Source organism: Hyperolius riggenbachi, chromosome 8 (assembly GCF_040937935.1).
Source record: "Hyperolius riggenbachi isolate aHypRig1 chromosome 8, aHypRig1.pri, whole genome shotgun sequence".
NCBI lineage: Eukaryota > Metazoa > Chordata > Amphibia > Anura > Hyperoliidae > Hyperolius > Hyperolius riggenbachi.
Window position 1 is genome coordinate 42,221,182 of NC_090653.1, and position 26,548 is coordinate 42,247,729.

At 46.9% G+C, this 26,548-nt stretch overlaps 2 protein-coding genes across 2 annotated transcripts in view; one reads left to right on the plus strand and one right to left on the minus strand.

Moving 5' to 3' along the window:
• Window positions 1-26,548, plus strand: part of EGFL8 (EGF like domain multiple 8) — a 309,298-nt gene that overhangs the window by 114,528 nt on the left and 168,222 nt on the right. The window lies entirely within an intron of this gene.
• The window catches only part of LOC137528756 (complement C4-B-like), a 158,322-nt gene that overhangs the window by 55,055 nt on the left and 76,719 nt on the right, over window positions 1-26,548 (minus strand). The window contains exons 18-26 of the mRNA XM_068250296.1: window positions 24,555-24,764; window positions 19,791-19,908; window positions 18,693-18,763; window positions 15,380-15,519; window positions 13,113-13,331; window positions 8,921-8,972; window positions 5,170-5,259; window positions 3,701-3,904; window positions 380-455 (exon numbers count right to left, since the gene is read on the minus strand). Of these exons, the coding sequence (XP_068106397.1) occupies window positions 380-455; window positions 3,701-3,904; window positions 5,170-5,259; window positions 8,921-8,972; window positions 13,113-13,331; window positions 15,380-15,519; window positions 18,693-18,763; window positions 19,791-19,908; window positions 24,555-24,764 (1,180 nt within the window). The remainder of the gene's footprint in view (window positions 1-379; window positions 456-3,700; window positions 3,905-5,169; window positions 5,260-8,920; window positions 8,973-13,112; window positions 13,332-15,379; window positions 15,520-18,692; window positions 18,764-19,790; window positions 19,909-24,554; window positions 24,765-26,548) is intronic.

Consider the following 26,548-nt stretch of genomic DNA (forward strand, 5'->3'; position numbering starts at 1 on the left):
GAGGTCTAAAAGCTGCAGTGGCCTAATTAGTTAAAAATAGCCTGGTCACTAGGGGGGGGGTTTAAGCCCGTGGTTTGAGTAGTTAACATCCTGTGCTTTCAAATGAATGTATCTGCCATGGCAGTCACCTGACACAGTAAAAAGATCAAATTACAACTTGCGATTAGACACAGATGAGGGTGAATTTGAAAGGCTAAACTCTCTAAATACATACAGGGTGCATTTCTCTATGTTTCTGTTCTGTCCTGTGCAAGAGTTCAGGTCCACTTTAAAAGCAAATTCTAGATTACAAGTCTTCTCTGAAATTGGTTCTTCAGCAGAGTAGGCCACATTGCAAGAACATCACTGATTCTTGCAGCAGCTGTGAAGGTCCCCTTACCATGTGCTGCTGGGCCTATTTAGCCAGGCCCCGTATGATCCATCAGGTTTCCGGTACTGCAATATCCGTGTGTAACCTGGGGATGAACAGATGAAGCACAAATACAGTTGTAAGACAGCAGCTTGGCATATAACAGATCACAGCAGCAAAATTCTCCAGTGCTATTCAGATTGCTACAAATGCCTGTTTCAGAGATAGTTCACATGGGTAGTTAGAGGAGTTGTCCTGTGAGCATTCAAACACCCCCTCCCAAAACAAAATGAACTTTGGAAAAAGTGGCAAAGTCGCGGCTGGACAGTCTGACCATAATTTTGCTTTAGGGTGGGACAGGGGTTGGACAATTCCTCAGTGGTATTCAAATTGCCACAAATACCTGTTTCAGATGGTCCACATGGGTGGCTAGAAGAGGTGTCCCATAAGCATTCCTGATGACCACCATGAATACCAGGGAAAGGATTGGCAGCGCTCCTGTGGATCAGTTTGCATTCAGTTTATTTAGATTAGAGTTTAGTGCATAGTTTAGCATCTAATTTGCATTCAAAGTGTGTATTTTAATTCCTTGGGGGGCGATGCATACCTCTGCTGGTTTCATTTCAGATGCAGCCTGATTAGGAGCACTGCCGATCCTTTCCCTGTTATTTAGAAAATGTGTACACAATTTATGGTATGGGCTAGCAGCCTCAGGCTCATACTATGTATGTTTTAACTATAGCTAGTGGTTAGGTCTTGTCCAAGAGGGCACGTCATTGCTGTGGAAGAGTCTAGTAAGTATCAATCTGCGCGCAAAGTGTTTTGGAAGCTACTGTCCTCCTTTGCAGCATCTGTTTTGAATGCTAATTTTGTAATCTGCCTGTGAATTGGGCTCTGCACATCTATGCAGCTGTTCAAATCGGGTGCAGCCTGTTTTTGAAGCGCCACCATGAATACCCCTTCAAAAGAATGAACTTTGGAAACAGTGGCATAGTCGTGGCTGGGCATTCTGACCATAATTTTGCTTTAGGGTGGGACAGGGGTAGGACAATTCCTTAGTGATATTCATGCCACAAATACCTGTATCAGATGGTCCACATGGATGGTTAGGATTAGGAGAGGTGTCCCATACGCATTCCTGATGACCACCATGAAAACCCCTCAAAAGAATGAACTTTGGAAACAGTGGCATAGTCATGGCTGGACATTCTGACCATAATTTTGCTTTGTGTCTCTCCTGTCTCAGATTTGGGGCATTTTTGATTCTGTAGGGCCAGGCCGAGATCCACTAAGCCCATTGTTGTCATTACTTTGCATCTCTTTTTATTGTTGTTTAGTCTCAGGTATGCTTAATTTGCCTTCTGCAGTGGGGCTAGGAGGAAAGCGCAGGCAAAATATCTGGAAAAATGCACCATAGTGACACATAGCACAACGCAGTCAATTATTCGGGATACCCACTACCTATAGCTATTTATTGCTGTATATTGAATGTAATCCTACCCTCCCAGGGATGCCTAGCCTAGGCTGATTAGGTATACACAATTCTCACCCCCAGAGCATTCTGGGACACCAGGTATATTTTTTGCTCTTTTTAATAAAGCATATAATCCAAGAATACATACTTCAGAGTATTTTAGTTTTAGCCCCTGCAGCCGCCCTGTGCCTGCGCTGTCACTGAGCGTTACACTAGTCCCCCACAGCGCCCCTCTTTCTTCTGGATGTGTAGCCCCAGTCTGCGCGCCTACCCGTGGATGGAAGTGCCCTCCGCATGCACAGCACAGGAAAATCTCTACTGTGCATGCGCAGAAAGCTTCGGGGAGAGTGATTGATGCGCATGGAAGAGGGACTTTGCGGGGGACTGGAGGATACCTCAGTGACAGTGCAGGCACAGTGCGCCTGCAGAGGGCTGGTAGAAGCCCCAGGTAAGTTAAACTTTTTTTTTCCCATTTAAAGTTCAAAGTGTATATACTGTACTTGATCAAGAATTCAACTGCTTTCCAAAATTGTAACACAATAGGAAAGCCTCAAAGCACATGGAGGAACATTTCCAGCATAGAAGTGAAACTGTGGAGGAAAATGATGCTATTTTGGCTGAAGGTACCATCCAATAAGTATTTTCTGGAACTGCTCCCAGTGAGAGATGCATCGAGAATACGAGGCCAGTGTTTTATGAGAACTCAATATCTGAGAAGTCTCTATTTGGATTCTAGATCTTGTGCCCATACTGGTGAGTATGCAAGGTAGAGATTTTTTTTAACGCAACAATTTATAGTACCACTGGGACACAGCGTTTATCGCGTTCAGCATAGTGAGGATTTAGGCCCATACACACGTCAGATTTTTCCGAACGACGGGTCGTTTAAACGTCCCTTCGTTCAGTCGTCCGCACATTAAATCGGGCGTGTGTACAGACCGTCGTTCGGGTGATAAGACTGGTCTTGAGCGATCCGCCCGGTTTCGGGTAAATAAACTTCCTTTATCTTGAAAAGGTGGGCTATTCTGTGGTGAGTGAACACCAAGTTTTCTGTTAGACCATACTTAGTTCTTAGGTTGAAGAACGTTTTCATTCTTTCCCTCTCAAACAGTATATATACTATGTCACGCGGAGGGTTTTTAAGGTAATCCGTTTCAAGGGATAACCACTTTTTGCCATTAGGGTTAGACCACCAGGCTTTGGCAAATTCTACATTAGGTGAATAATAGTAAATCTCCATTTTCGGTAAACCTATACCTCCAATTTTCCTAGGAAGAGTCATCACATTATAGGCTAAACGTGCACGCTTATCACTCATCTGTTGATGATTTTCTTTAGTTCTATAAAGTACTTTTTAATTTTTTTTTAAGGGAATGTTTGAGGGCCCGTTTCCACCAGAGCGGAAATCAGGCCGAATCTGCAGTTTCCCTGCAGGCATATCACGCGGGGAAACTCTGCTGCCATGGGGATAATGCTGCCGCCGTCCGAATCGCTTGCCATACCGATTCGGCCGACATTGTAGCAAGTTTTTGCGTGAGTGGCAGCGAATCCCATAGCCATGCATGGCGCATCTTGCAGAACAGGAAGTGGATACGAAGCCTAAGCCACCTCCTCCCGCCATGCAGAGTAGCAGGAGCTTCTGTAATCTTTTCCTGCTTTCAGACGCTGCTTCATAGCAGAACAGTCTTTTCTGCCATTCACTGCCTCTCGATCACGTGACCCTCATGGGGTTCGGAGACCAAGAAGGCCCCATGCTATCATTTTTCATGGGCCCTATTGAGTCTAGTTACACCCCTGATGCTGTTATTTTACATATTACTTAGCAGAAAGGCGAAGGCTGCCCATTTCACACAGTAAAAAGCTGGAGGTTGTCTTACCGTTCTTCATGTTCTCCAGTCCCTCGTCCTTGCGTCCTGGTGGGAGTGTCTCCCACTTTTCGGTGTGGTCCAGGTAGCGGATTGCATACACCCCGGGCGCGGTGGTAATCATAGTCTGTTCAGCACAGCCACGGGGCACCCAGATCAGCTTGCTCACTCCATCCGCGCTGAGGGAGTTGTTTATTGTATTAATCGGAGAGTCCACTGTGAGAGGCAAAACCCAACAGCTTTATGGTGTGACTCAATGCTACATGACACTAGGCATAAAATGCATCACTAAGGATAGAGATAGTCAATGAAATGCAGCACGGTGGTGTTGTGGATACTGCATAGCAATTGTGCCATGCAGTGCTGGGTCTCTTGTTCAAGCCCAGGCCACTGCATGGAGTTAGTAGGTTGTCCCTGTATTTTGGGGGGTTTACTCTGAGCACTCTCGTTTTCTCCCATATTTCCAAAGCATACAGCTAAGTTAATTGGCTTGAAATTGTCCTTAGTGTGTGTAATTTAACTTTTCACCACTAGATGGCTCTAGAAACACTAGAAACACAGTGTTTTGTCTTTTTTTTTTTTTTTTCATTCACCTTCATTCTTATGAATGGACATGGCCCCTGATCGGGGTCATGTCCATTCATTACAGGCGCTGCGATTGGTTCGGGCAAGCCTTGCTACCCTTCCCCAACAGTCAACAGGGAAAAACCACCACTCGTAGCAGCAGTCACGCGGGCATGCGTGCGCACTGCCGCTTAAACACTGGACGAGAATACTTGTCCAGTTTGCCTTTAGCGGCACCTATCTGGACGAGAATATTCGTCCAGATAGGCTTAAGTGGTTCAAGGTTATTATGCTGCTATGTATCTTTTAGAGTAGAGAGGACATTCTGAGTTTAGGTCCACTACCAGGGAAGATATTTGTGGGAAGTAGGGGAAAACCATCAGACACCAGGGTAGCTGTATGGGGGAGGGAGGGGGAAACCATTAGGCACCAGGGAAGATATATGGAGGAGGGAGAGGGAAACCATTAAGCACCAGAGAAACTATATGGGATAGGGAGGGATGTGGAAGAACTAGACACCAGGGAAGCTATATTGTGGAAGAAGGGGATAGCTAATAGACACCAGAGAACTGCATAGGATAGGGAGGAAGGACCACTAGACACCAGAAAACTGTGTATGAGAAAATGCAAAATTGGGGTGTGGCCAAAGGTGTGGTGGAACTTAGTGTCCGTTTTTCCTGGCTGCAAAAATTGGGAGGTATGACTTGGTATGTATAAATTCACACATGGTGCAGAAGCTACAGCACAGGCCCTGGAAGCTGTACTCGAGTGGCTGATGGTGGAAATATTTCCTGCACCATACTTATTATATTACATTGCATCGTAAAAGCAATTATCTTTATGAAGAAATGTTTTCACCCCCAACAGCCATCCTATGGCAACGGCCTTGGCCTAAACACAGCCTTGATTGTACTCACCGCTAATCTTTATGCTAGAGCGGAAACCCCCGTCTGGGAGGACGTTGGAAGGTAAGTCTTCAGCGACCGTTACTTCATTTCGCTTTCTGTCTGTATATCAAAAGTAAGAAGATGGGCATAAATGTGAGTGGATATATGAGATAAACTGAACTTCAAATGAACCTGAACCAAGAAAAAATAATTTAAAATAAACACATGATGTACGGTACCTGCAAATGAATAGAACATACTTACCTCGCCGCCAGTTCCTCTCAGAAGCTCACCATTTCCTTTTAACAAAGATTCCTTATAGTTCTGACAAGATTTTGTCAGAACTGAATGGACTACTATTGCGAAAATCTTAAAATTTAAAGTACATGTAAACATATACAAATAAGAAGTACATTTCTCCCAGAGTAAAATGTGATTTAAATTACTTTTCTCATATGTTGCTGTGACTTACAGTAGGTTGTAGAAATATAACAGAACCGACAGGTTTTGGACCAGCTCATCTCCTCATGGGGGGGTCTCAGTGTTTTATTTATTTTCAAAAGCAGTTAGTGAACGGCAGTTGCTCCGTCCAACTGCCAAAAAAGTGTGCATTGAACAGGGAGGCTGGCTAGCATATTTATGTAAATCCTTTTCTGGGAGTGTCTTTATAAAGAATAAAGGTGCTGAGTGTTGAGAATCCCCCATGAGGAGAGGAGCTGGTCCAAAACCAATCGGTTCTGACAAATTTCTACCACCTACTGTAAGTGACTGGCAAGGTTATCTCCTCCATGGGTTTTAACTATCATCTGTATGCAGATGACACCCAGATCTACCTCCACACCCCTGACATATCCACCACTACTATGGACAAGGTCTCCTCCTGCCTATCCGCCATCTCCTCCTGGATGTCTGCTAGGTTCCTGAAACTAAATCTAGACAAAACGGAATTTATGATCTTCCCACCCCGGCCATCCACGAACCTCCCAGATGTGCATGTCACTGTTAACCACACTACCATTCGCCCTACCTCTCAAGCCCGCTGTCTGGGTGTCACCCTGGACTCCGCACTCTCCTTCACTTCCCACACCTAAAACCTCACAAAGTCCTGCAACTTCCACCTTCGTAACATCTGTAAGATTCGCCCTTTCCTGACCTCTGCCACCACCAAACTCCTCATCCATGCCCTCATAATTTCCCGCCTTGACTACTGCAATGCCCTGCTGTCTGGTCTCCCTATGACCCGAACAGCCCCACTGCAGTCCATCATGAATGCGGCAGCCAGAATTATCCACTGCTCCCATCGCTCCACCACGGCAGATCCCCTCCTAGAATCCCTCCACTGGCTTCCTATCCAGTCCAGAATCAGATTCAAGATACTGTGTCTGACCTACAAATCTGTCCACAAAACCTGTCCAACCTACATTTCCGATCTTACTCAGAGGTACACACCTAGCCGCTCACTCCGCTCTTCCAATGAACTTCGCCTAACCGCCCCCCGCATCACCCAGTCCCATGCACGCCTCCAGGACTTCTCAAGAGCTGCTCCAACACTATGGAACTCCCTACCTCCACCCATTAGGGCAGCCCCCTCCTTCAACATCTTCAAGAAAGCCCTCAAAACTCACCTTTTCACTCTGGCCTACTACCCCTCACAAGTGCTCTAAACCTACAGCTGAACTCCGGTCCCCTACCATTTGTGTCCTTACCTCTCCCTCTAGATTGTAAGCCTTTGGGCAGGGTCCTCCTCCTTTTGTGTCCTACCTGATCTTGCACCTCCTTTACTGTGAACCCATGCTATGCATCTGATTGAACCTAACTTGCCTAATCTCCATGCTCCATCCAGTGACTAACTAAGCATTACCTTGTACTAATACTGTGCTGTGTGATCTTGTTTTTCTTGTATTCCTGTATTGTCATATTGCTGTATGTCACCCCTAAATATTGTCTGTAACCTAAATTAATGTTCAGCGCTGCGTAATATGTTGGCGCTTTATAAATACAATAAATAAATAAATAAATAAGTGACGCAACATAGGAGTAAAGTAATTTATGGCTCATTTTACTCTGTAAGAAACGTACTTCTTGTTTGAATGTGTTTACATGTATTTTAAATGTTACACTTTTTTTGCGATGGCGTCCTTGACAACTCTTTTAGGATTTTCTCACTCAACAGTATCTCGGGAGTTTAATTAGAGAGTGGCAGTTGACAAAAAAACTTCTTGTGATAAGGATTATTCTGGTTGAAAAAGGCTGGTGAACAAGAGAGGGGAAAGGTGAGTAAGTAGCACCAGGGGCGTAACTAGGCCCCACCGGGCCTCCCTGCAGAAATTCTGCCCCCCCGGGGGGCGTTTTGGGGGGCTGGAGGGGTTGCAGCATGATTAGAAAGCCATGGCCACACTCGGCGGGGCTCTCCCCTCCAGATTAAATTACTGTCTGGGCAGCGTCGGGCAGTGTATGGGCAGCGGCAGCTACATACCTTCCATGCGCTCCAGCGTGCGTTCCTCTCTCTAGTCTCTGACGCGACTTCCTGTACATACCTTCCTTGCGCTCCAGTGTGCTTGTACAGGAAGTCGCGTCAGAGACAAGAGAGGGGAACGCACGCAAGGTATGTAGCTGCCGCTGCCCAGACACTGCCCGCCACTGCCCAGACAGTAATTTAAGCTGGAGGGGAGAGCCCTGAGGTGAGGGGGGGGGGAGGAAGTCCACCCTCCCCGCCGAGTGTGGCCATAGCTTTACCCTCATGCTGCGACCCCTCCAGCCCCCCAAAACAGCCTCGAGCGTGCACCCCGCGGGAGAAGGGGCTCCAGGCCCTATTGTTACGCCAGTGAGTAGCACGCATAGGGCTTGATTCATCAAGCTGCGCTGCTGAGGCATGACAGGAGGGCGGGCCCAGTGCACGCTATGCTGCAGTAGCGCTGGGTAGCATGCGCTGGTAATTTAGCCGCGCTCCTTGTAACTTAAGGTTGTTTTACTCTTCCCACCCTGAGCCCCTTCAGGACCAGTGGCTTTATAGGATGTGATCCCTGCACGTTGATTGGCCCAAGTTTCTGCCTATCAAAGCAGCCTAATGGGCTAATCAAAGTGCCGGGATCACTTCCTAGAAAGGCACTGGATCCTAAGGGGCTCAGGGTGGGATGAGTGGAACGGCCTTGAGGAGGTTACAAGGAGAGTACATAAGTTACCAGCGCACACTACGTTGCACTACCACAGCATAGCGTGCACTGAGCTTGTGCTCCAGTCATTGCACTTCTTGATGACTCAAACCCAAGGTCCGCAGCAACAGAAGGGCAACAACACAACAAATTACAACAAATTTAATGCGGGTGAATCACAAAGCATATCCCAATGCACAACAAGACGGACTTTGCAAAGGATGGGCTTTAGCAGCTGGAGACCATCAAGAATGCTTTTGGTATCATAGAAAATTAGGGAAAGATGCCTGGTGTAGGCCCTTGCCACCAAGCTCAATCGGTCTCAAATTGGTTTGAGAAACATTAATCAGAGTGTAACCTGCTTCCATGGCCAGCTCAGTCCCCTGACCTCAATCTTATTGAGCATTTGTGGAATGAAGTTGAAAAGTCACTTCAAAGTATGGAAACGCCCCCGTCCAATCTGACTCAACTTAGAGCTGCAATTATGTCAGTATGGGCCAACATTCCTCAGCAACGGTATCAGCATCTTGTTGTGTCCGTGCCAAGAAGAATATCGGCTGTGATCAGAGCTAAATGTGGACCAACTCATTATTAGAGGGTATCTCAGCATAAAACAGCCATGTTTTTACCTTGTGGATCCATGACAAACGTTTGGCTTTCCACTACCGCAACCCCTTCTCTCTGAGGAGAAAAAGATACACATAAGAAACTAGAAATGGCATCAAGACAAAAACAAGATTTTGAAATCTCATCTGAGATATATAAAAGGGGAATGGAGTTCAGATTTTACTGCAGGCTAGTAACGGGAGCACAAACGCCCCAAAAATGCAACTGGAGATTTTTTTCAACCAGGCAAAATCTTATCCTACCAGTGTAAAAGGGTTCCCATGATTTCTATTGTTTTGCAGGTGTCCTTGAATTTTTGCATTTCATAAATGATTGGAGATGGATCTGAAAACCCCTCATATCGCATGTAGTGGAAAACAACTGTTGCAATGACTTGAGCAGTCAAGGTTGTGCACCCTTTAGATGTTAGATGTATGGATTCTCCAAGCCAACCTTAGTGAGAGGTGCTTTGGCGTAAATACAATTCAAAGCCCCCCCCCCCCCCCCCCACCCAGTGAAACTTTCATGCCCCCCCATGTTCATGATTGGCACACCTATAACAAGTGTAGCCCCAAAACACCTGATCTGAAGTATAGACGCCTGTATCGGAGGAAGGAAAGTTTAGTAGTTGGGGGCCCCCACAGCTCTGGGCCCCCCTACAACCTTAGTTCTGCTCTCCTCTAGTTACACCCCTGAATAGGTGTATACCTAGTGTGCTACACCAGCATATCCATTCCCACGTTGAGTCCAGGGCTTTTTCAGTGGAGTGGCAATGTATCCACTTTGCGTTAAAAATGCATGCAGTAGTGCCAGTGGCATAGCTTAGGAGCTGTGGGCCCCGATGCAAGTTTTACAGTGGGGCCCCCCAAGCACTCTATACAACACAATTAATACGGCGCACCAAAACCTGCCAATGGCAACTACAGTGTCAGAGGAGCAAGAAGGGGATGGGGAACAGCTTGTTAATGATTACCACTATTCAAAGTATCTATAGAAGTGATTATTATAAGCACAGGACCAATAGAGAGCTAATACTGCAGTTGAGGGAGGGCCCTTTGGGGCCCCTCTGGCACAAGGGCTCCGATGCGGTCGCAACCACTGCACCACCTATTGCTATGCCCCTGAGTAGTGCGTTGTGTGCCTTGACAGATGTATTGCTGTTACACTGGCTGGATAGTGTACTGGGTAAGGGCACCGCCTTAGACATGGGAGACCAGGGTTTGAATTCTGGCTGAGGTCAGTACCAATTCAATGAGGAGTTCAAGGCAAGACTCCCTTACACTGCAGAGTGGCCTCTTAAGCGCTTCCTAGTGGCTGCAGCTCTTAAACGCTTTCAGTCCAACAGGAGTGAAGCGCTGTACAAATGTTAGGATTATTATAAATATTATTACATCTGGATGGAAAGAGATATGCTGATGCAACACATTTGGTGAAAACCAGAACTGAACCTAATGATTCTGTGCATATTACACATGCAGGAAGATGGGAGTTTGGCCGTGCTGTGCCAAGCAAAAGGAACCATCTTGGTTAAGGCAAAAGGGGGCAATTGCCCTAAGGCCCCTGATCGCTGCCGGACCCCCTGCGCTGACAGACCCCTCAGCTGCACGGCACCCCTGACTGCTCCCAGGTCCCAGGGGCCCCTGCATGATGTGTGGCTGCATTGTAACTCGCTGTCGTGGCGGCGGCTTTGTCTCTATCGCCATTGCCTGCATCTACTCCATGACTATTTACACATTACATGCGCCACATGGGAAAGAGGCAGGCAGCGGGGATGGCAGGCAGCCTGGACAGGTGAGTTATTACAATGCAATTTTTTTGAGAGAGAACGTTTGCACACCTGGTATAAAGTACAGCATATAATAGTGAGTGCTTAGTCCATAAATCGGGCTCCAGCCCTACACAGTACCATATAGTAAAATTGACTTGCACCCCAGCAAATGTAATGCAAAAGGTTTGTATTTATTCTACATAAGTCAGTGGTCCTCAAACTAAGGCCCGCAGGTCAAACGTGGCCCCCTGAGGCTTTTTTTACCAGCCCTCCACACAGAAAATGTATTAATTATAGATGCGGTCAGCTACATCGTTATATATTGGTGGTCCGCATATGGAATAGCAGTGCTGGCACCACCAATCCACATGGAAGCCAAAAAGCAGTAATTTGCTGGTTTCCAATCAAACTCCACATCAGATGACACCGCTGTCCAATTGGAGTGCAGGTTGTCACCTGGGTATGCTTCACTGTCTGGCCCGCAAAGACTTCTTCATCTTATGTTTAGTCCGGCCCCAGAGCAGTCTGAAGTATGTTGACCCAGCCCTCGACCCCGATATAAATAAAGAAATAGTACATCAAACAGTAGTAGTACATCAAAGGTATCACAGGGATAAATATCAGTTTAGCAAGGCATACACTTGACTGCCTATAGGTCAGGACATGGGAGGAGTCAAATCAAGTATTAGTCACAGAGCATATGCATTTAACCTAAAGCCCAATCTACACGATACGATTCTTTGTACGATTCGATTATGATTCTATTTACAATTCGATTAAATCTGACATGTCCGATCCTGATTCGATTCTATTCAATTCGATTTGCCATTGCAAAACAATGACAAATCGTATTAAATTGAATCCCGATCGGACATGTTAGATTGAATCGGATCGTAAATAGAATCGTAATCGAATCGTACAAGGAATCGTATCGTGTAGATGGGGCTTCAAGCAGGGACATACAGACAAAAAAACATTGTAAGCATACAGATAGCATTAGATTGACCCCATCTCAAAAAAGTGGTATACCCTGACAGCGCCGTTTCAGGGGGACCCTTCGTCAGAGGGTATAAGCACTGAGCTCCTTCCTGGCTGCTGCCAGTTATTACAATGCAGCCACACATCGAGCAGGGGCTGACTTTGCTTGGGGGGGGAGGGGTTTACTTAATGCTACTTAAAGCGGTCCTGGAGAAATCTGTTTTCCAAACAGAGTATTGGTGCCATGGTTGCAAATAACTGAAACATTGCACCATGCTGCTAACAGAGAATGTGGTGCAGGAGTGTCAAAGTCTGCTGCTAATCACTGGACTAGTCCAGGTAACAGGGGCTCCTTCTAGCTGCACCACAATCTCTGGGGGCGCCAGAGCAGTAAGGGCATCCCAAATACTATCCTTCACTCCCACTGATGCAGGGGTCCATCCTACAGATCAGGTGCTTTTGTGGCTACATTTGTTATGGCTGTGAAGATCACGATGACCACACTTGTTTTATGAGGGGAGGCAAGGGAAGCAATGTGGACATTTTTGCTGAGTGGGGGTTCGTGATTTGTATTTAACGTCCCAAGCCTAACATAAATCTACTTCTCGATATGTCCGTAATTTCATACTCACAATATAATTGCCTAACTGATAAACCATGCTGATCCATATCCAAGAGAACCGTAACCAAGAGAAACTGTAACCAAGAATTGAACTTCATCCCAATCAGTAGCTGATACCCCCTTTCCCATGAGGGATCTTTTCCTTTTCTCAAACGGATCATCGGGGGACGCTGTATGGCTGATATTGTGGTGAAAGCCCTCCCACAGTGTGTTGTCAGGGCCATGGTTCTGACATCACACTGTGGGAGCCTTGTTGCATTGTGGGAAATAACAGCTGTTTACATCTGTTTACAACTGTCAAAAAAGCAAGCAGCAGCTACTTCCACTGACAGCACCTGCCAGCAGTAAAAATGTCACCATGTGATAAATGTCAGAATGTAAATCAGGAGTTTTCAATAGGCAACCACTGACTAAATAATTTATACATAATTATTGTAAAAATAAAGCACTTTTTTATTACATTATTTTCACTGGAATTCCTCTTTAACTTACCACTTAACCCCTCGATTCTGTCAGCTCTGTAAATCTCTACCTCTACTGAAGTTTCTAACCCCTTTAGATTTTGATATTTACTTATTGTAAGCTCGTAAGGGCAGGGACCTCCTCCTAGTGTTTCTTATTCTGCTGTAAGCTATCGTATGGACATGTATCAGTATTGGTGGTGATGTCTCAAACCACGTCTCATGTACCTATGCTGCCCACTATTTGTTTTGTACTATATACAGCAATATGGAAGTTGTTTGTGCTCTATAAATAAAAAATAATAATAAGACTATTTAAGGAGGAGGGGCCAATGTTACACGTTGCTTAGCTTAGGCAGTTTTGGACATAGAACATCGTTCCTCACCTCGATCCGAAGGACTTTTTCCACCGCATCGGATATGCCAATTGATCCGAGACCGAGAGCCATCACCGTCACCACTGGACTGGTCTCTCCTATTGGAACCAAAGTGAATGGGACAGACTGAGCGGAATGGGGAGCTACAGTTACAATCTGCTCCAAGGCGTTTCCATCAGCGTTAGTGGGACTGCAGACATCCTCCACCTTCTTCATGTAGACTTTAACCTGCGCCAGAGAGACGGGCAAAGTAATAATTTTGAAGTTATCACAGTAGTCACAACCTAGCTTAACCACTACCCACCCACGCTACGTTTTAAAACGTCCTCCCCTGCCTCTACTTCCATGGACGCATGCTCCCCCTCCCCACCGTGGGTACCAGTTGGAACCCGCAGAGTCGCGATTGGTGAAAGGGAAGAAGTCTTCCCTGAACCAATCAACGTGCCTGTAAGGCAAAGATCATGGCTTCAACGAAAAGCCAATGAGCTTTGCTGTAACAAATGCTGTCTCTGTGCTCGTTCGAAACATAGAAACAGTGAGTGTGAAGACATCTAGTGGTAAAAAAAAATTCATGCATAAGTAAAAATACACATTGTAAATTAAATAAAAATAAATTAATATCTCTGTCCCCCCTCCCTTGCCCCCCCTCCCTAGTTACCAAAATAAAACCTGCATAAAAAATAAAAAAGACAGCATTTAAAAAAGTTAGGGAATCCGTTTTTTTTTTTTTTTTTACTATGTATGGCATGAGGGTATATTACTGTTATATTTGCATACATGGGCTAGTGATTAGTGACGGACGCAAAACTGAAAAAATGCACCTTTATTTCCAAATAAAATATTGTTGCCATACATTGTACTAGGGGCATAATTTAAGCGTTGTAATAACCAGGACCAATGGGCAAATAAAATATGTGGGTCTTATTCACAGTAGCATGTTTTATTTTAAAACTATAATAGCCGACAACTGAGAAATAATACATTTTTCTCAATTTTTTCTTATTATTCCTGTTAAAATGCATTTAGAGTAAAATAATTCTTAGCATAATGTACCACCCAAAGAAAGCCTAATTGATAGTGAAAAAACAATATCATACATCATTTCGTTGTGACAAGTAGTGATAAAGTTATCGGCAAATGAATGGGAGGAGCTCTGAAAGGTGAAAATTGCTCTGGTCCGTTACGATAAAAACCCTTGGGGGTGAAGTGCTTAAAAGATCACTAATGCGAAAATCTTACTGATATCTGGCAAATTGGACCCATGCAGCTTCTGGACAAATCAGGCGCTGCCATAGACTTCAATTGAATATACTGGCAAAAAGGAAATTCGGGCTGCAGGTGCCACCCAATAATAATCTTTTTTTGCGGGGGTTTTGAAGCCAGCAACAAAGGGGAAATTCATTATCATTTTTGGTATAGAGGGGACAGTTGGGGGGGGGGAAGTACGGGGGGGGCAGAAGGGAGTTTGTGGCAGGAGGTGGTTAGGGTTATGCATCAGGAAGGGGGTTTTGTGCAGGGGGGGTCTTAGGGTTAGGCACCACTGGAGGGAGGGTCTTAGGGTTAGGCACCACCAGGAGGGTCTTAGGGTTAAGCACCACCGGGGGGGTCTTAGGGTTAGGCCTCACCAGGGGGGTCTTAGTGTTAGACACAACCAGGGGGGTGTTAGGGTTGGGCCTACCAAGGGGGGGGGGGGGGCGCTTAAGGTTATGCACCATTGGGGGGGGGTCTTAGAGTTAGACACCACCAGGGGGTCTTAGGGTTAGGAACCACTGTGGGGGTTTATGGTTAGGAAGCACTGGGGGGGGGGGGGTCTTAGGGTTCGGCAACACCAGGGTAATTCTTAGGGTTAGACACCACTAGGTGGTGTCTTAGTTAGGCACTACCGGGGATGGGGTTAGGATTAGGCATCGGTAGTGCAGGGTTCTGTGTGAGAGAAGGATTAGGTTTAGCTATAGTAAAATATCAGTTAAAATTACCAATATTTTACTAACGAAAATGAACACTTTAAATAGTAGAGTATTGGTAAATCTACAGATATTCTCCTATCGGCACGGTTCCTGCGCCCAATTTTCCATGGCACCCAAAATTCACGTATGCCATCTAAATAGGTGAGTCATGCAACTGACTTGTATTAAAAACTTTGAAGGACAAATGTATAACTTACATATGTTATTCATACATGCTGAATATCTAACCCAGTTCAGTGGATTGCAGAAACAAGACTAGATTCAGATGTTGGGAATCTTGGTCACTGTGGCAGCCAGAACTCTACTCACCATCACTTCCTCATCATAGTAGTTATACAGCACAGGTCGCAGCTCCACCTGCTCCATTCTCTTCACAGAGTACGGGACCCTCATGTGAATATGGAACTCCTTAAAGACCTTCACCTTTGCTGGTGCAGCTACACAGAATCCTGCAGACATTGAGAGATTATCAGAGACTTAGGCCTCAATTCACTAAGATCATGCTAGAGATAATAAGGCAAGAGAAAACTTACCTCCACACGTGAGAGAGTTATCTTACCTCTTCATTCCTTAAGTTACCTCCCCTGTAGTTAATTTACCTCCTCTGTAGTTAATTGACCTCCTCTGTAGTTAATTTACCTCCCCTGTAGTTATTTTCACATGCAGCTAATTAACAGCTTGTCTTTAAAGGTCCGTACACACGCCGGACTTTAGGCAACGACGGGTCCGTCGTTGCCTCCCGCTGTATGGGCGTGCCAGCGACAGTCCGGCGTGTGTACGCTCTGTCGTCAGACTGATACGGCTGTTTCTGAGCGATCCGCCGGGCGGATCGCTCAGAAACAGCCGTATCAGTCTGACGACAGAGCGTACACACGCCGGACTGTCGCTGGCACGCCCACCCAGCGGGAGGCAACGACGGACCCGTCGTTGCCTAAAGTCCGGCGTGTGTACGGACCTTTACTCTGGAGTTATTTTAAGGATTGGAGAGTTAATTTAAAGACAGAAGAGTTAACTTTAGGCTTGCCTGAGGTAAAATGTTTCCTGAATACTACATGCCTTATCACCATGATAACAACTCTAGAAGAGTTATTAAAGACAGGAGATAAGTTTAGTGAATTGAGGCCATAGAGCCCTTTCGCATCGGGGTGGTGGGATGCGGTATTTTTACCGCAAGGGCATTGAAAGTCTATGGAGACTTTCATACTGCCACGTTACTGTGCAACACATCTGAAGTGACATTCTCGCTGCATCCCCGACGCTAGGATAAAACTACGTTGCCATACGTATCTGCGTTGCGCTGTGTCGGACCGGAAGTCATATTACTCTATGGCGACGCAGGAATTTTAAAAATGTTGGTGTTGCAGCACGCATGCGCAGAAGCCTATTTTAACAATACATGCACTTCCGCATCCTTGAAACAGGAAGTGACGGCAAGCACGCCTCACTTCCTGCTTGGCTGGTGGCCAGACAGGGTACACTGCGTACGAACGCGGTGTTCCCTGAAGGCCTGTTTCTGGCGGTGCGATGTGCATCGCTGCTGCCAGTTTTCAGCGTGAAACCGGCCTTAACCTTTTGGGGACCATCCATAGTAGATCCTTCGCCGCACTTGTGGCTGTTCTAGCCTGATGCGGCGTAGGATCTACGCCACTCGCGGTTTCCGCTCCCGAGAGATCGTGCGCACCCGAGAGGGGAGATTAAGCTGCCATAGGACAGATGATATCTCCCCTCAGTGATCAGCAGCCATCGCGTATGGCTGCTGATCACATGATCATTACAATCGTAGTGATCACTGTGACAGCTGTTGCGGTAGAGGGGGAAGAAGAGGATCCACTCACCTCCCTGCCGTTCCCCCGATGATCGGCGCTCCTCACCGCTCTGGCCGGCATCTCTGCTCCCTTTGATGTCAGCGCCGGGTCTCGGCTTGATGATGCCATCAAGCCGCGACCCGTAACTGAGCGGCAGTGGGAGCAGGGATGCCGGCCGGAGCAGAGGGGTCTACTGCGGCTCATCACTGGAGCCTGGAAGGTGAGTGAAGGCTGATGGCTACAGGGGGGACACACAGCCCAGCATGCCACACTGGGGTTCCGGCTGCCTGACCCCACAAACGCGCCCCCCCATGCAAAAACGCCTGGTCCTTAAGAGGGGTTAGGCAGCCAGTTCCCAATAGGTTAAGCTGGCCACACCTGAATAGTTAAATACAATTTTTTTTCTGCTTGAATACAATTCAACACACCATACAATTCTTGATAAAATTGTTCTGAATTTTCCAACATGTCCAATCTCAAAAAAATACAACAAAAAAAGGAAATTTAATCAGATTTCTCTATCGAAAACAAAAAAAAAACTTTTGATTTTTCGGGACAACCGATTGTATTATCCATTTGGTGTAAAATTGGATCTTTTAATTGTATGGTGTATGGCCACCTTAAATCTATGTATAGACAGGCAAGACTGTCATCTGAACAATCGAGGTTGATTGTTCGGAGCAACAGCCTGAAGGTGGCCATACACTTGTAGATTGATCTGAATCTGATCACAGAGGAATCTCTTCCTTCCACATACTGCACATAGATATTCAATAGAATTCAGATAAATCTATCGATCCTCAGCACTGCACTGCTCGATGCAGTGAAACACCGTAGTCTGTCGATCTACCTCCCCACCCCAGATCAATCATATTTCCTTTCCGGTCCAATTCATAACTGATCAATGTGGGCTGGAAAGCGATTGAAATTAAGGTCAAGTGGCCATGTTAGGGCAGAGTAATCAAATCTGCTGGGTAGGATCACTGTACAAACTCACTGCACAGATATCATCAGCAAGACTGTTCTGAACTATGGAAATAAGAGGGGATGGTGTCAAGTAGTGGATAAGCCCATGTTGGTTTAACCCATTAGCAGATTCAATAGAGCTATCTCGTTTGAGATAAGTGCATTGCTTTTGATCTCAGTCGGCAGAACTCATGCTGTAAATTTTAGCAATGCTTTAATCTCTCTCTACTAGCAGAACATATAGAAACTGAAAGCAGAAGTTCTCAATGTTGTTTTCTGCCGAGTTTAGCAGTTAACAACGGTGTGCCCCTCACACCTGAAGCAGGTGGTTTTGGTAGAAGCTGGGTGCTGCTATAGCACAGATGCTATAGTGCGCTGGGTGCATAAGGGTAATTCGGAGTTCCAACCATCGCTGGACTCCAAATGACTCCTCCCTCTGAGTTGCTACGACTAGTATTTAACGCCGCCGGGAATTTGAGCAGCAACAGGGTGAACCGTCCTTCAACTTACCAGCGGAGGAATGATACATCCGCCTCACAGATGGTGCTGACATAATATTTCCATTTCCAGGCATCCTTTGGATGTGACATCACTGTCACATGACACGATGCCTGGAAGCATAAGCCTATAAGCCTCATCGGTTGGAGGAAGTAATTACCCTGATCTCTTCTGACAGCATACTTCCCTGCAAAACTCTGCAGAACTGGGAGGATTGGGGGAGCACCTTAGAGATGAACAAGAGACTTAATTTTTGGACTGTATGGTCAAAAACTGGCCTGGTTGTCTTTCAACTTTTTCTTCCCCAACAGCACTGAATAGTACCGGATACAGTTTGAAGATTTTTCTCTTACCTTTCTCCTTAGACATTCCGATTCCTTGTATCTCCCATGTGGTAATAGAGTCGGGAACATGCAGAGTTTCACTGGAACAAAGGAATCCTAATTTTGTTAATGTCTTATTGTTTATTTTTTTTTGAATACTTTATTCACAATCAGCAATTATTTTGTACAGGTCTACAAAGAGAATTCAAAAAAATCGCTTATTGGCAAATTGGGTACATTGTAACCAATGGACGTAAAGAATAATGGTACAAAATCAAACAGATAGAATAAACGGTACAAATAGCAAATACATCCTGCAATATTAATAAGCTAGCAACAAACACTCAGAGAGTGTTCTCACCATGTGCAAAAATTACATAATACAGAATTTATATGTGAAAAAACCATGGTATTCAGAAAAACCTATAAACTATCAACAAAAGAAAACTATGGGTCTAGGAGTTTGGCTGTAAGGCTTCATTCACACCTAAAACCGAAAACGCAAGCATTTTGCGTTTTGGGGCGTTTTTTCCCCCCTCCTGGTGCTCCACTGCGTGCTGCATTTCTGGTAAAAGCGCTTTTCTAGGCTGTGTACTAATCTGTAAACTTACTTTATATACTTACTTTACTGATAGATCTGCCCTAACAATAATCTGAACATTTGTATAGCACTTTTCTCCTGTTGTACTCAAGAGCGCTCAAGAGCTGCAGCCACTGGGAATGCGCTCAAGAGGCCACCCTGCAGTGTTAGGGTGTCTTGCCTTGAACTCCTTACTGAATAGATACTGACCCTATCCAGGACTCTAGCCAGGGTGGTCTCCCACGTCAAAGGCTGAGCCCTTAACCAGTACACTGTCCAGCCACTAATCCTCGCCTTCCCCTAACCCACCCTAGGATCCTTAGCCAAATACCCTCTAACCCTAACCTCTCAAATCCATTCATATTTTGAAACTTGGCTATGTGGCACACGCAAAAATGTGCAGCATTCAGTGCCACAAGCGCCCGAACAATGCCGCAGCCAATGCATTTTCACAAAAACATTTTTGGTAGCTCTAGTCTATGATAAAAAAAAACTCATGTGGAAATAAATTGTGCAGTTTTGTACGTGTTCATTGACGATCCACATACGTGTGCTTCCTGTTCACGGAGGGGATAGTCTTCCATAACCAGCTTTCCGGGAACTTAGAGCGGATATTAACTTCGCTTTCATCTACGAACTCCAGCTCTTCATCGTCAACTTTCTGGGCTGTGGGTGGAAGACACAGTTAGGCTTCAGGCCCCTTTCGCACTGGGGCATTTTCATTGCGTTGTGTTTCCCTATTATGACGCAGAGTAACGCTACAGCAATGAAAGTCTATGATCCAGTCAATGAAAGTCCTGATCCAGTGCGAGGCACCGGAAGTATCTAATTTAACATGCAGGCAGAGCTGCGACAAGGTCCTCCAGCACCCAAGGCTGAGGCACCAAAGTGCGCCCCTCCATCCCTCCCACCCTAGCAGTCACGCAAGGTTGGGCCCCCAAACCACTCCTCCCCAACACCTTAATCTCTAGTTATCTGGCCTGCAGTCACTTCCCTTTTCTTATTTCTCTCTGCTTCAAACACAATAGGGGAATGATAGCTGAGCGAGATGTGCGCCGTCCTACACTGCGCCCTGAGGCTATAGCCTCTCTCGCCTTCGCCTCGGCCCGGCCCTGCGTGCAGGCATCAGAGTATTATAGGCGGACTTCAGCGGTGACATGCGCCGACCGGAAGTCATGTTAGTCTATGGCGACGCACAGGTTTTAAACCAGTCGGCGTTTCTGCGCCCATGTGAGGGAGCACGTTTTTCAGGCCACTTTGTAGCAATGCAGATTTCCGCCACAGGAAGTGAGTGCTAGAGAGCCTGAATTCCATTACAGCGCATTAGCGCAGGTATCTAGAAAGGCTTTTTTTGGTGTTGCGATGTGACCATCCAATCGCACTGCATCAAAAACGCCAGTTGGCAGTGTGAAACCGGCCTTAATATTATTGATTTATTAAGCGCCAACATATTCCGTGACGCTGTACAAAATAAGACCCAAACATGGGGTAAATAATAATACAAACAATGGATGGTATACACCAATATACAAAATACAGAATTGGTATTACAGAATTACAGTACCAAAAGTAATATGATGAATAAAACGTATATCAAATTCCAAGACATAAAATCGTGAGAGAGCCCTGCCCTTGCGAGCTTACAATCTAAAGGACTGGAGGGGTAGTAAACATACCTAGAAGCAAGGTGTTTTTAGGGTATCTAGTAGGAGTGCAATTTGACCTTAGGTCAAAGGAGGAATGGCCTAAGGCAAAGCGTATGCTTGTCCGAAAAAGTAAGATTTTAGGGCACATTTAGGCTGGTTTCACAGTGGGACGTTAAAGTCCCACGTTACAGCAGTCAGTAATGCAGCCTAACTCACAGCACTGTAAAATCAATGTGCTGTTCACAGTGCACACATTGCGTTAGGGTATAACGCTGCACGTTAAATGAAAGTGCAACATGTTGTACTTATACCCCTATAGATCTGTTAGATTGTTTGCACATGCTCAGTGACTAGCCACATGGCTAATATTCACTGCACTGTGGTGACTTGTGGTGGGACTCGTAGTGTTGTCCGGATCATGAACGAATCGTTCATTTGATCCGGATCTTTTTTGTGAGTCGAATCATCCGGATCTTCACAATGAAAGATTCGGTTCACAGTGGATGTCTGGCTGGAAGAAACAGGACCATACAGAATGTACAGTGCAGGGAAAGTCCTGTCCTGCTAGTCATTTCACCCCCAGTCTGCTTCCCTAGTAAAATGATTCAAATGATTTGGTTCAAAGATCCGGATCTTTTCAATGATCCGATTCAAATGATCCGAATACTTAAAAAGATCCGGACTTCTCATCACTATCCTGAAGCGGCTGCTTTGAGAGCCGAATAACGTGGCTCAATCTGACGCCCAACTTAAACACCACCACGCATTGCGTTAGAGGCACGTTATGCGACCTTAATGTTCCCTAAAACGCAACATCTTGGTGTGAAAGTAAGGTTGGAGAGTGGCAGATGTGTTGTGGAGGAGGATTCCAGAGGAGGAGTGAAGCACGGGGGAAATCTTGTATACGTGAATGAGAGGAGGTGATTCTAAAGGAGGACAAAAAAAGATCATGAGCAGATCTGAGATTGCGATTGGGTTGATATCTGGAAACTAGTGAGGATATTTACAGGGGGAGAGATTGTGGAGGGCTTTGTAGGTTAGGGTTAAAGGCAGCCATACACTGGTCGATGTGCCATCAGATCGACCAGCTGACAGATCCCTATCTGATCGAATCTGATCAGAGAGGGATCGTATGGCTGCCTTTCCTGCAAACAGATTGTGAATCGATTTCAGCCTGAAACCGATCACAATCTGTTGTGGTGGTGCTGCCGCCGCTCCCCCCGCCGGTATACATTACCTGAGGCTGGCTCCCGGGCGTGATGTCCCCGTCATGTGGCACCTCCGGCTCCGGCATCCGCATAGAACTTAAGCTATCACACCAGTGACAGCGGAAGTTCAAATAGAGCGCCCTCTAGTTGTACTTCCGCTGTCACTGGCATGACAGCGGAAGTTATGCGAGGATGCCGGAGGCGCCATGACGGGAGCAGTGACGGACGGGATGCCCGGGAGCCAGCCTCAGGTAATGTATACCTGATCGGATCGGCCGCCGCTAGCGACGCGCTCCCTACCCGCGGGCGATCGAGGGTAATTTCCCGCACGGCGCGATCGACGGACCGATCCGATTTCGGGGGGAAATCGGATCGGCGGGTGCGTGTTGCGCAAACGATTGGCAGCAGATTCGATCCCAGTGATCGAATCTGCTGTCGAAACTGCCGCAAATCGGGCCAGTGTATGGCCACCTTAAGAGTTTGAACTGGATCCTCTGGTTAATTGGCAGCCAGTGAAGAGCTTGACAGAGAGGAGCAGCAGAGGAAGATTGAGAAGAAAGATGAATGAGATGAGCAGCTGAGTTCAGTACAAATTGGAGCAGTGCCAGTATAAGAATTACAATGATAACATTTGCATAGCATATTTGCATTTTGTATTTGCATAGCACATTTGTATAGGCACTGTAAGACTCAAAGCACTAAAATAAATTTGCTGTACCTATTACACACCACAAAAACAACACTTGATTGACCAATTTTACCACGTAATTTGAGAGTTTATTTATGCTAGGTACACACGATGAGATTTTTTGGCAGATTTACTGCCAGATTATTTCCAACATGTCCAATCTGATTTCCGATCATTGAAGATGTAAAATTGGCCAATCAAGATTAGATGCTTGTATGCACCTTACAGTGCCCACACATTACTCGATTATCAATTGTAATTTCGGACCCTCGGTCAGCAGCTGAATTCAATTCAGCTGAGGCGAGGGATACAAAAACTTTAAGAGCTAGAGGGTAAGTAAAACTACTCTTATTTTGTCGCCTCTGAAGTCTTTTACAGTTTCAAAAGCTTGCAAATAAATCTTGTACAGTTTAAGGCAGGGCCAGACCGAGGCAGAGGCGAGAGAGGCTCCAGCCTCAGGGAGCAGTGTAGGAGTGGTGCAACACTCACTCATTCCCCTATTGTGTTTGAAGCAGAGAGAAATAAGAAAAGTGGATACATGGCAGTGACTGAAAGCCAGATAACTAGAGATTAAGGTGTTGGGGGCCCTGGGGTGCTTCTTAGTCTAATAGCAATCAGTGTGTGACGGCTGGGGTGGGAGGGATGGAGGGGCGCACTTTGGTGTCTCAGCCTTGGGTGCTGGAGGACCTTGTCCCGGCTCTGGTTAAAGGTATCACCTAAACAACTTTTATTGTTATGTCTTTGGATTCTCTCTCCTGAGTACTCGCCACCAGACAGGTCCAATGACGTCTTCTTGTTGATGAGCGTTCAGCAACACCTCTTCCTGTTCGTAACGTCACACGTTGTTACACAACGAGCACGAACAAGTAGTCAAGCAATCCCGTTACTTTGCGTGGAGTCATTGGGGATCTTGAAGATCCGATCCACACTGATGGTCGTTATCGGCACACATCGCTAAATGTCGTTTGCGTGATTGCGCTCCTGTATCCAGGTCGTAAGATTGCAGAAATTACCACTCATGGCTCAAAAAAAATCACTGGGGCTCTGAGTCACATAATTTAGTGGGGTAATGGGGTCACTTGGGGGCCCCTTTGGACACTGGGGCCCTCAGGCAATTGTCCCCTTTGCCCATATGGTAGTGCCGGCCCTGACACCAGTTACAAAACATGGGTAGTACACCTAGTATTTTCGTGCAAGATTAAACATTTCAAGACAACAAGCATCCACCCCTTGGAACTCTCAGCGCTCCTTACTGTAGTGTCCATACATCTGGCCTGTAGATGGCACTGTGCTACTTGCATTTCTGATAAGATGATTTGTACGGCTGCGGGTTGTTGGTTCCTGTTGGTGCATGCTGGAGACAAGGAGGAAAGTACTGCTTAAAGCAGACCTCCAGAGTAATAAAGAAAATCCTGCAGCCTCCTAGTAAAAATAGGTTATATTTACCCGAGAAGCCTCGTCCTGCAAAGCCGTCCCGAAGACCCCGCATCACACAACTTCCAGGGCCAGGCTGCAGTAAACATCTTGGGACATTCTTCCTGGGAGAGGGGGAGGCGGGGCCAGGCGCTGAAAGTCGAGTGGTGTGGGGTCTTCAGGGGCGGCTTTGCAGGACAAGGCTTTTCAGGTAAATATAACGTCTCTTTACTAGTAAGCTGCAGGATTTTCTTTATAGCTCTGGAGGGCCACTTTAACGTAGAGAGCTGCCGAAGACTCGTAAATAAGCCTAGTTCCAGTAATTCTGCATCCGTGACTAATAAACACGACACTTACTTCTCCCGATGGTGTGTTGCTTGCGGCGTTCCAGGGTGATCTTCTTGCGCAGGTCCTCCGCGTATGTGCAGCAGTCCAGGAAGGCTTTGCTGCACTCAGCATCTAATACGCGGCTGGCTCTGTTCTTGCAGTTCCTGTCCATGCGTTGGTTCAGCAGCGTCATACCGCTTTTGCAACATTGTTTCAGCCGATTGGGGGAATAAATATCCACTGCGGAGGAAGGATAAGAAGTCACAGACAAGCGGCAAAGGTGAAAGCTTCATTCTGAAAAGTGAGGGCTTTCTGTAACATAGCAAATGATCTATATGTTACGGCCAAAACCAGAAATCGGCCAATTCTAGAATTGGCCGGCCATTTCTAGAACTGGCCGATTTTACGTCGGCCAAAGTCCAAAATGCTGGGAATTTCTGACATTGGCCGGCCAGTTCTAGACACGGCCAAAGTCAGTCGGCCAAAGTCCAAAGCGCAGAAATCCCAGAACATCCCGGGTCCTGTCCAGCACCATTAATGGCACTTCCTCTCTGCTCTGAAAGATACAGCATACTAATCTTTTTTTTTTTTTTAAAGAAAAGCATTTCTTAATTACAGCTGATACAAATCCTGCAATAAATCTGCAGTGTGTCTACATCCTGCTTTCTTGGGAGAAGACATTGTTAACATCCTGTGCTTTTAAATTACCTGCTCTGCTGTGGAAGTCAGGTGACACAGAGGAGAGATCAAATTACAGTGGTGATAAGTCACAGATGAGGGGGAATGCATGGCTGTGGGTGCTTTGCTGGGGGGCTGTGCATGGCTCGGGGTGCTTTGCTGGGGGGCTGTGCATGGCTGGGGGTGCTCTGCTGGGGGGCTGTGCAGGGCTGTGGGTGCTCTGCGCATGGCTGGGGGGGTCTTTCCTGGGGGGGCTGTGCATGGCTGTGGTGGGTGCTTTGCTGGGGGGCTGTGCATGGCTGTGGTGGGTGCTTTGCTGGGGGGCTGTGCATGGCTGGGGGTGCTTTGCTGGGGGGCTGTGCATGGCTGGGGGTGCTTTGCTGGGGGTGCTTTGCTGGGGGGCTGTGCATGGCTGGGGGTGCTTTGCTGGGGGGCTGTGCATGGCTGGGGGTGCTTTGCTGGGGGGCTGTGCATGGCTGGGGGTGCTCTGCTGGGGGCTGTGCATGGCTGTCCGTGCTTTGTGGGGGGCTGTGCATGGCTGGGGGGGGGGTCTTTGCTGGGGGGCTGTGCGTGCTCTGCTGGGGGGCTGTGTATGGCTGTGGGTGCTCTGCTAGGGGGCTGTGCATGGCTGTGGGTGTTCTGCGCATGGCTGGGGCGGTCTTTGCTGGGGGGGCTGTGCATGGCTGTGGTGGGTGCTTTGCTGGGGGGCTGTGCATGGCAGGGGGGGTCTTTGCTGGGCTGGTCGTGGCTGGAAATGCTTTGCATGGTCGGGGGGGGCGGCTTTGCATAGCTGGGGGTGCTTTGCTGGAGGCGCCGCCAGGAAGCCACGCTCACCTCATCCCCTGCTGCCGCTAAGTACTCAGACCTCCGATCAGGGCGACCACCAGGCGGAGAAAGGCAGAGCAGCGCGCACGCTACCCGCCCAGACCCACACACTTCATATGCAGAAGTGTTCAATGACGTCACTTCTGCATTGAAGTGTTCGGGTCCAGCGGGTCTCGCGTGAGCTGGCAGCTGCTAATATTATGCCTGTCTCTGCCTCCCTGGTACGGTCGCCCTGATCGGAGGTCTGAATACTTAGCGGCAGCCGCAGCAGGGGATGAGGTGAGCGGGGCTTCCTGGCGGCGGTGAGCGGGACTTCGGGACTTGGCCGGCCACGTGAAGTTACAACGCGTTCTGGCCGGCCAAAGTCCGAAACTGAAGCCCGTTTCTCACATTGGCCGCAGGAGCCGGCCACTTCGCATACTGACCGGCCAGAACCCGAAGTGGCCAGACTTCGGGTTCTGGCCGTAACATATATAATCATTTTATCAGCACATAGCAAACAAGAATGATTCTCAAAAGAA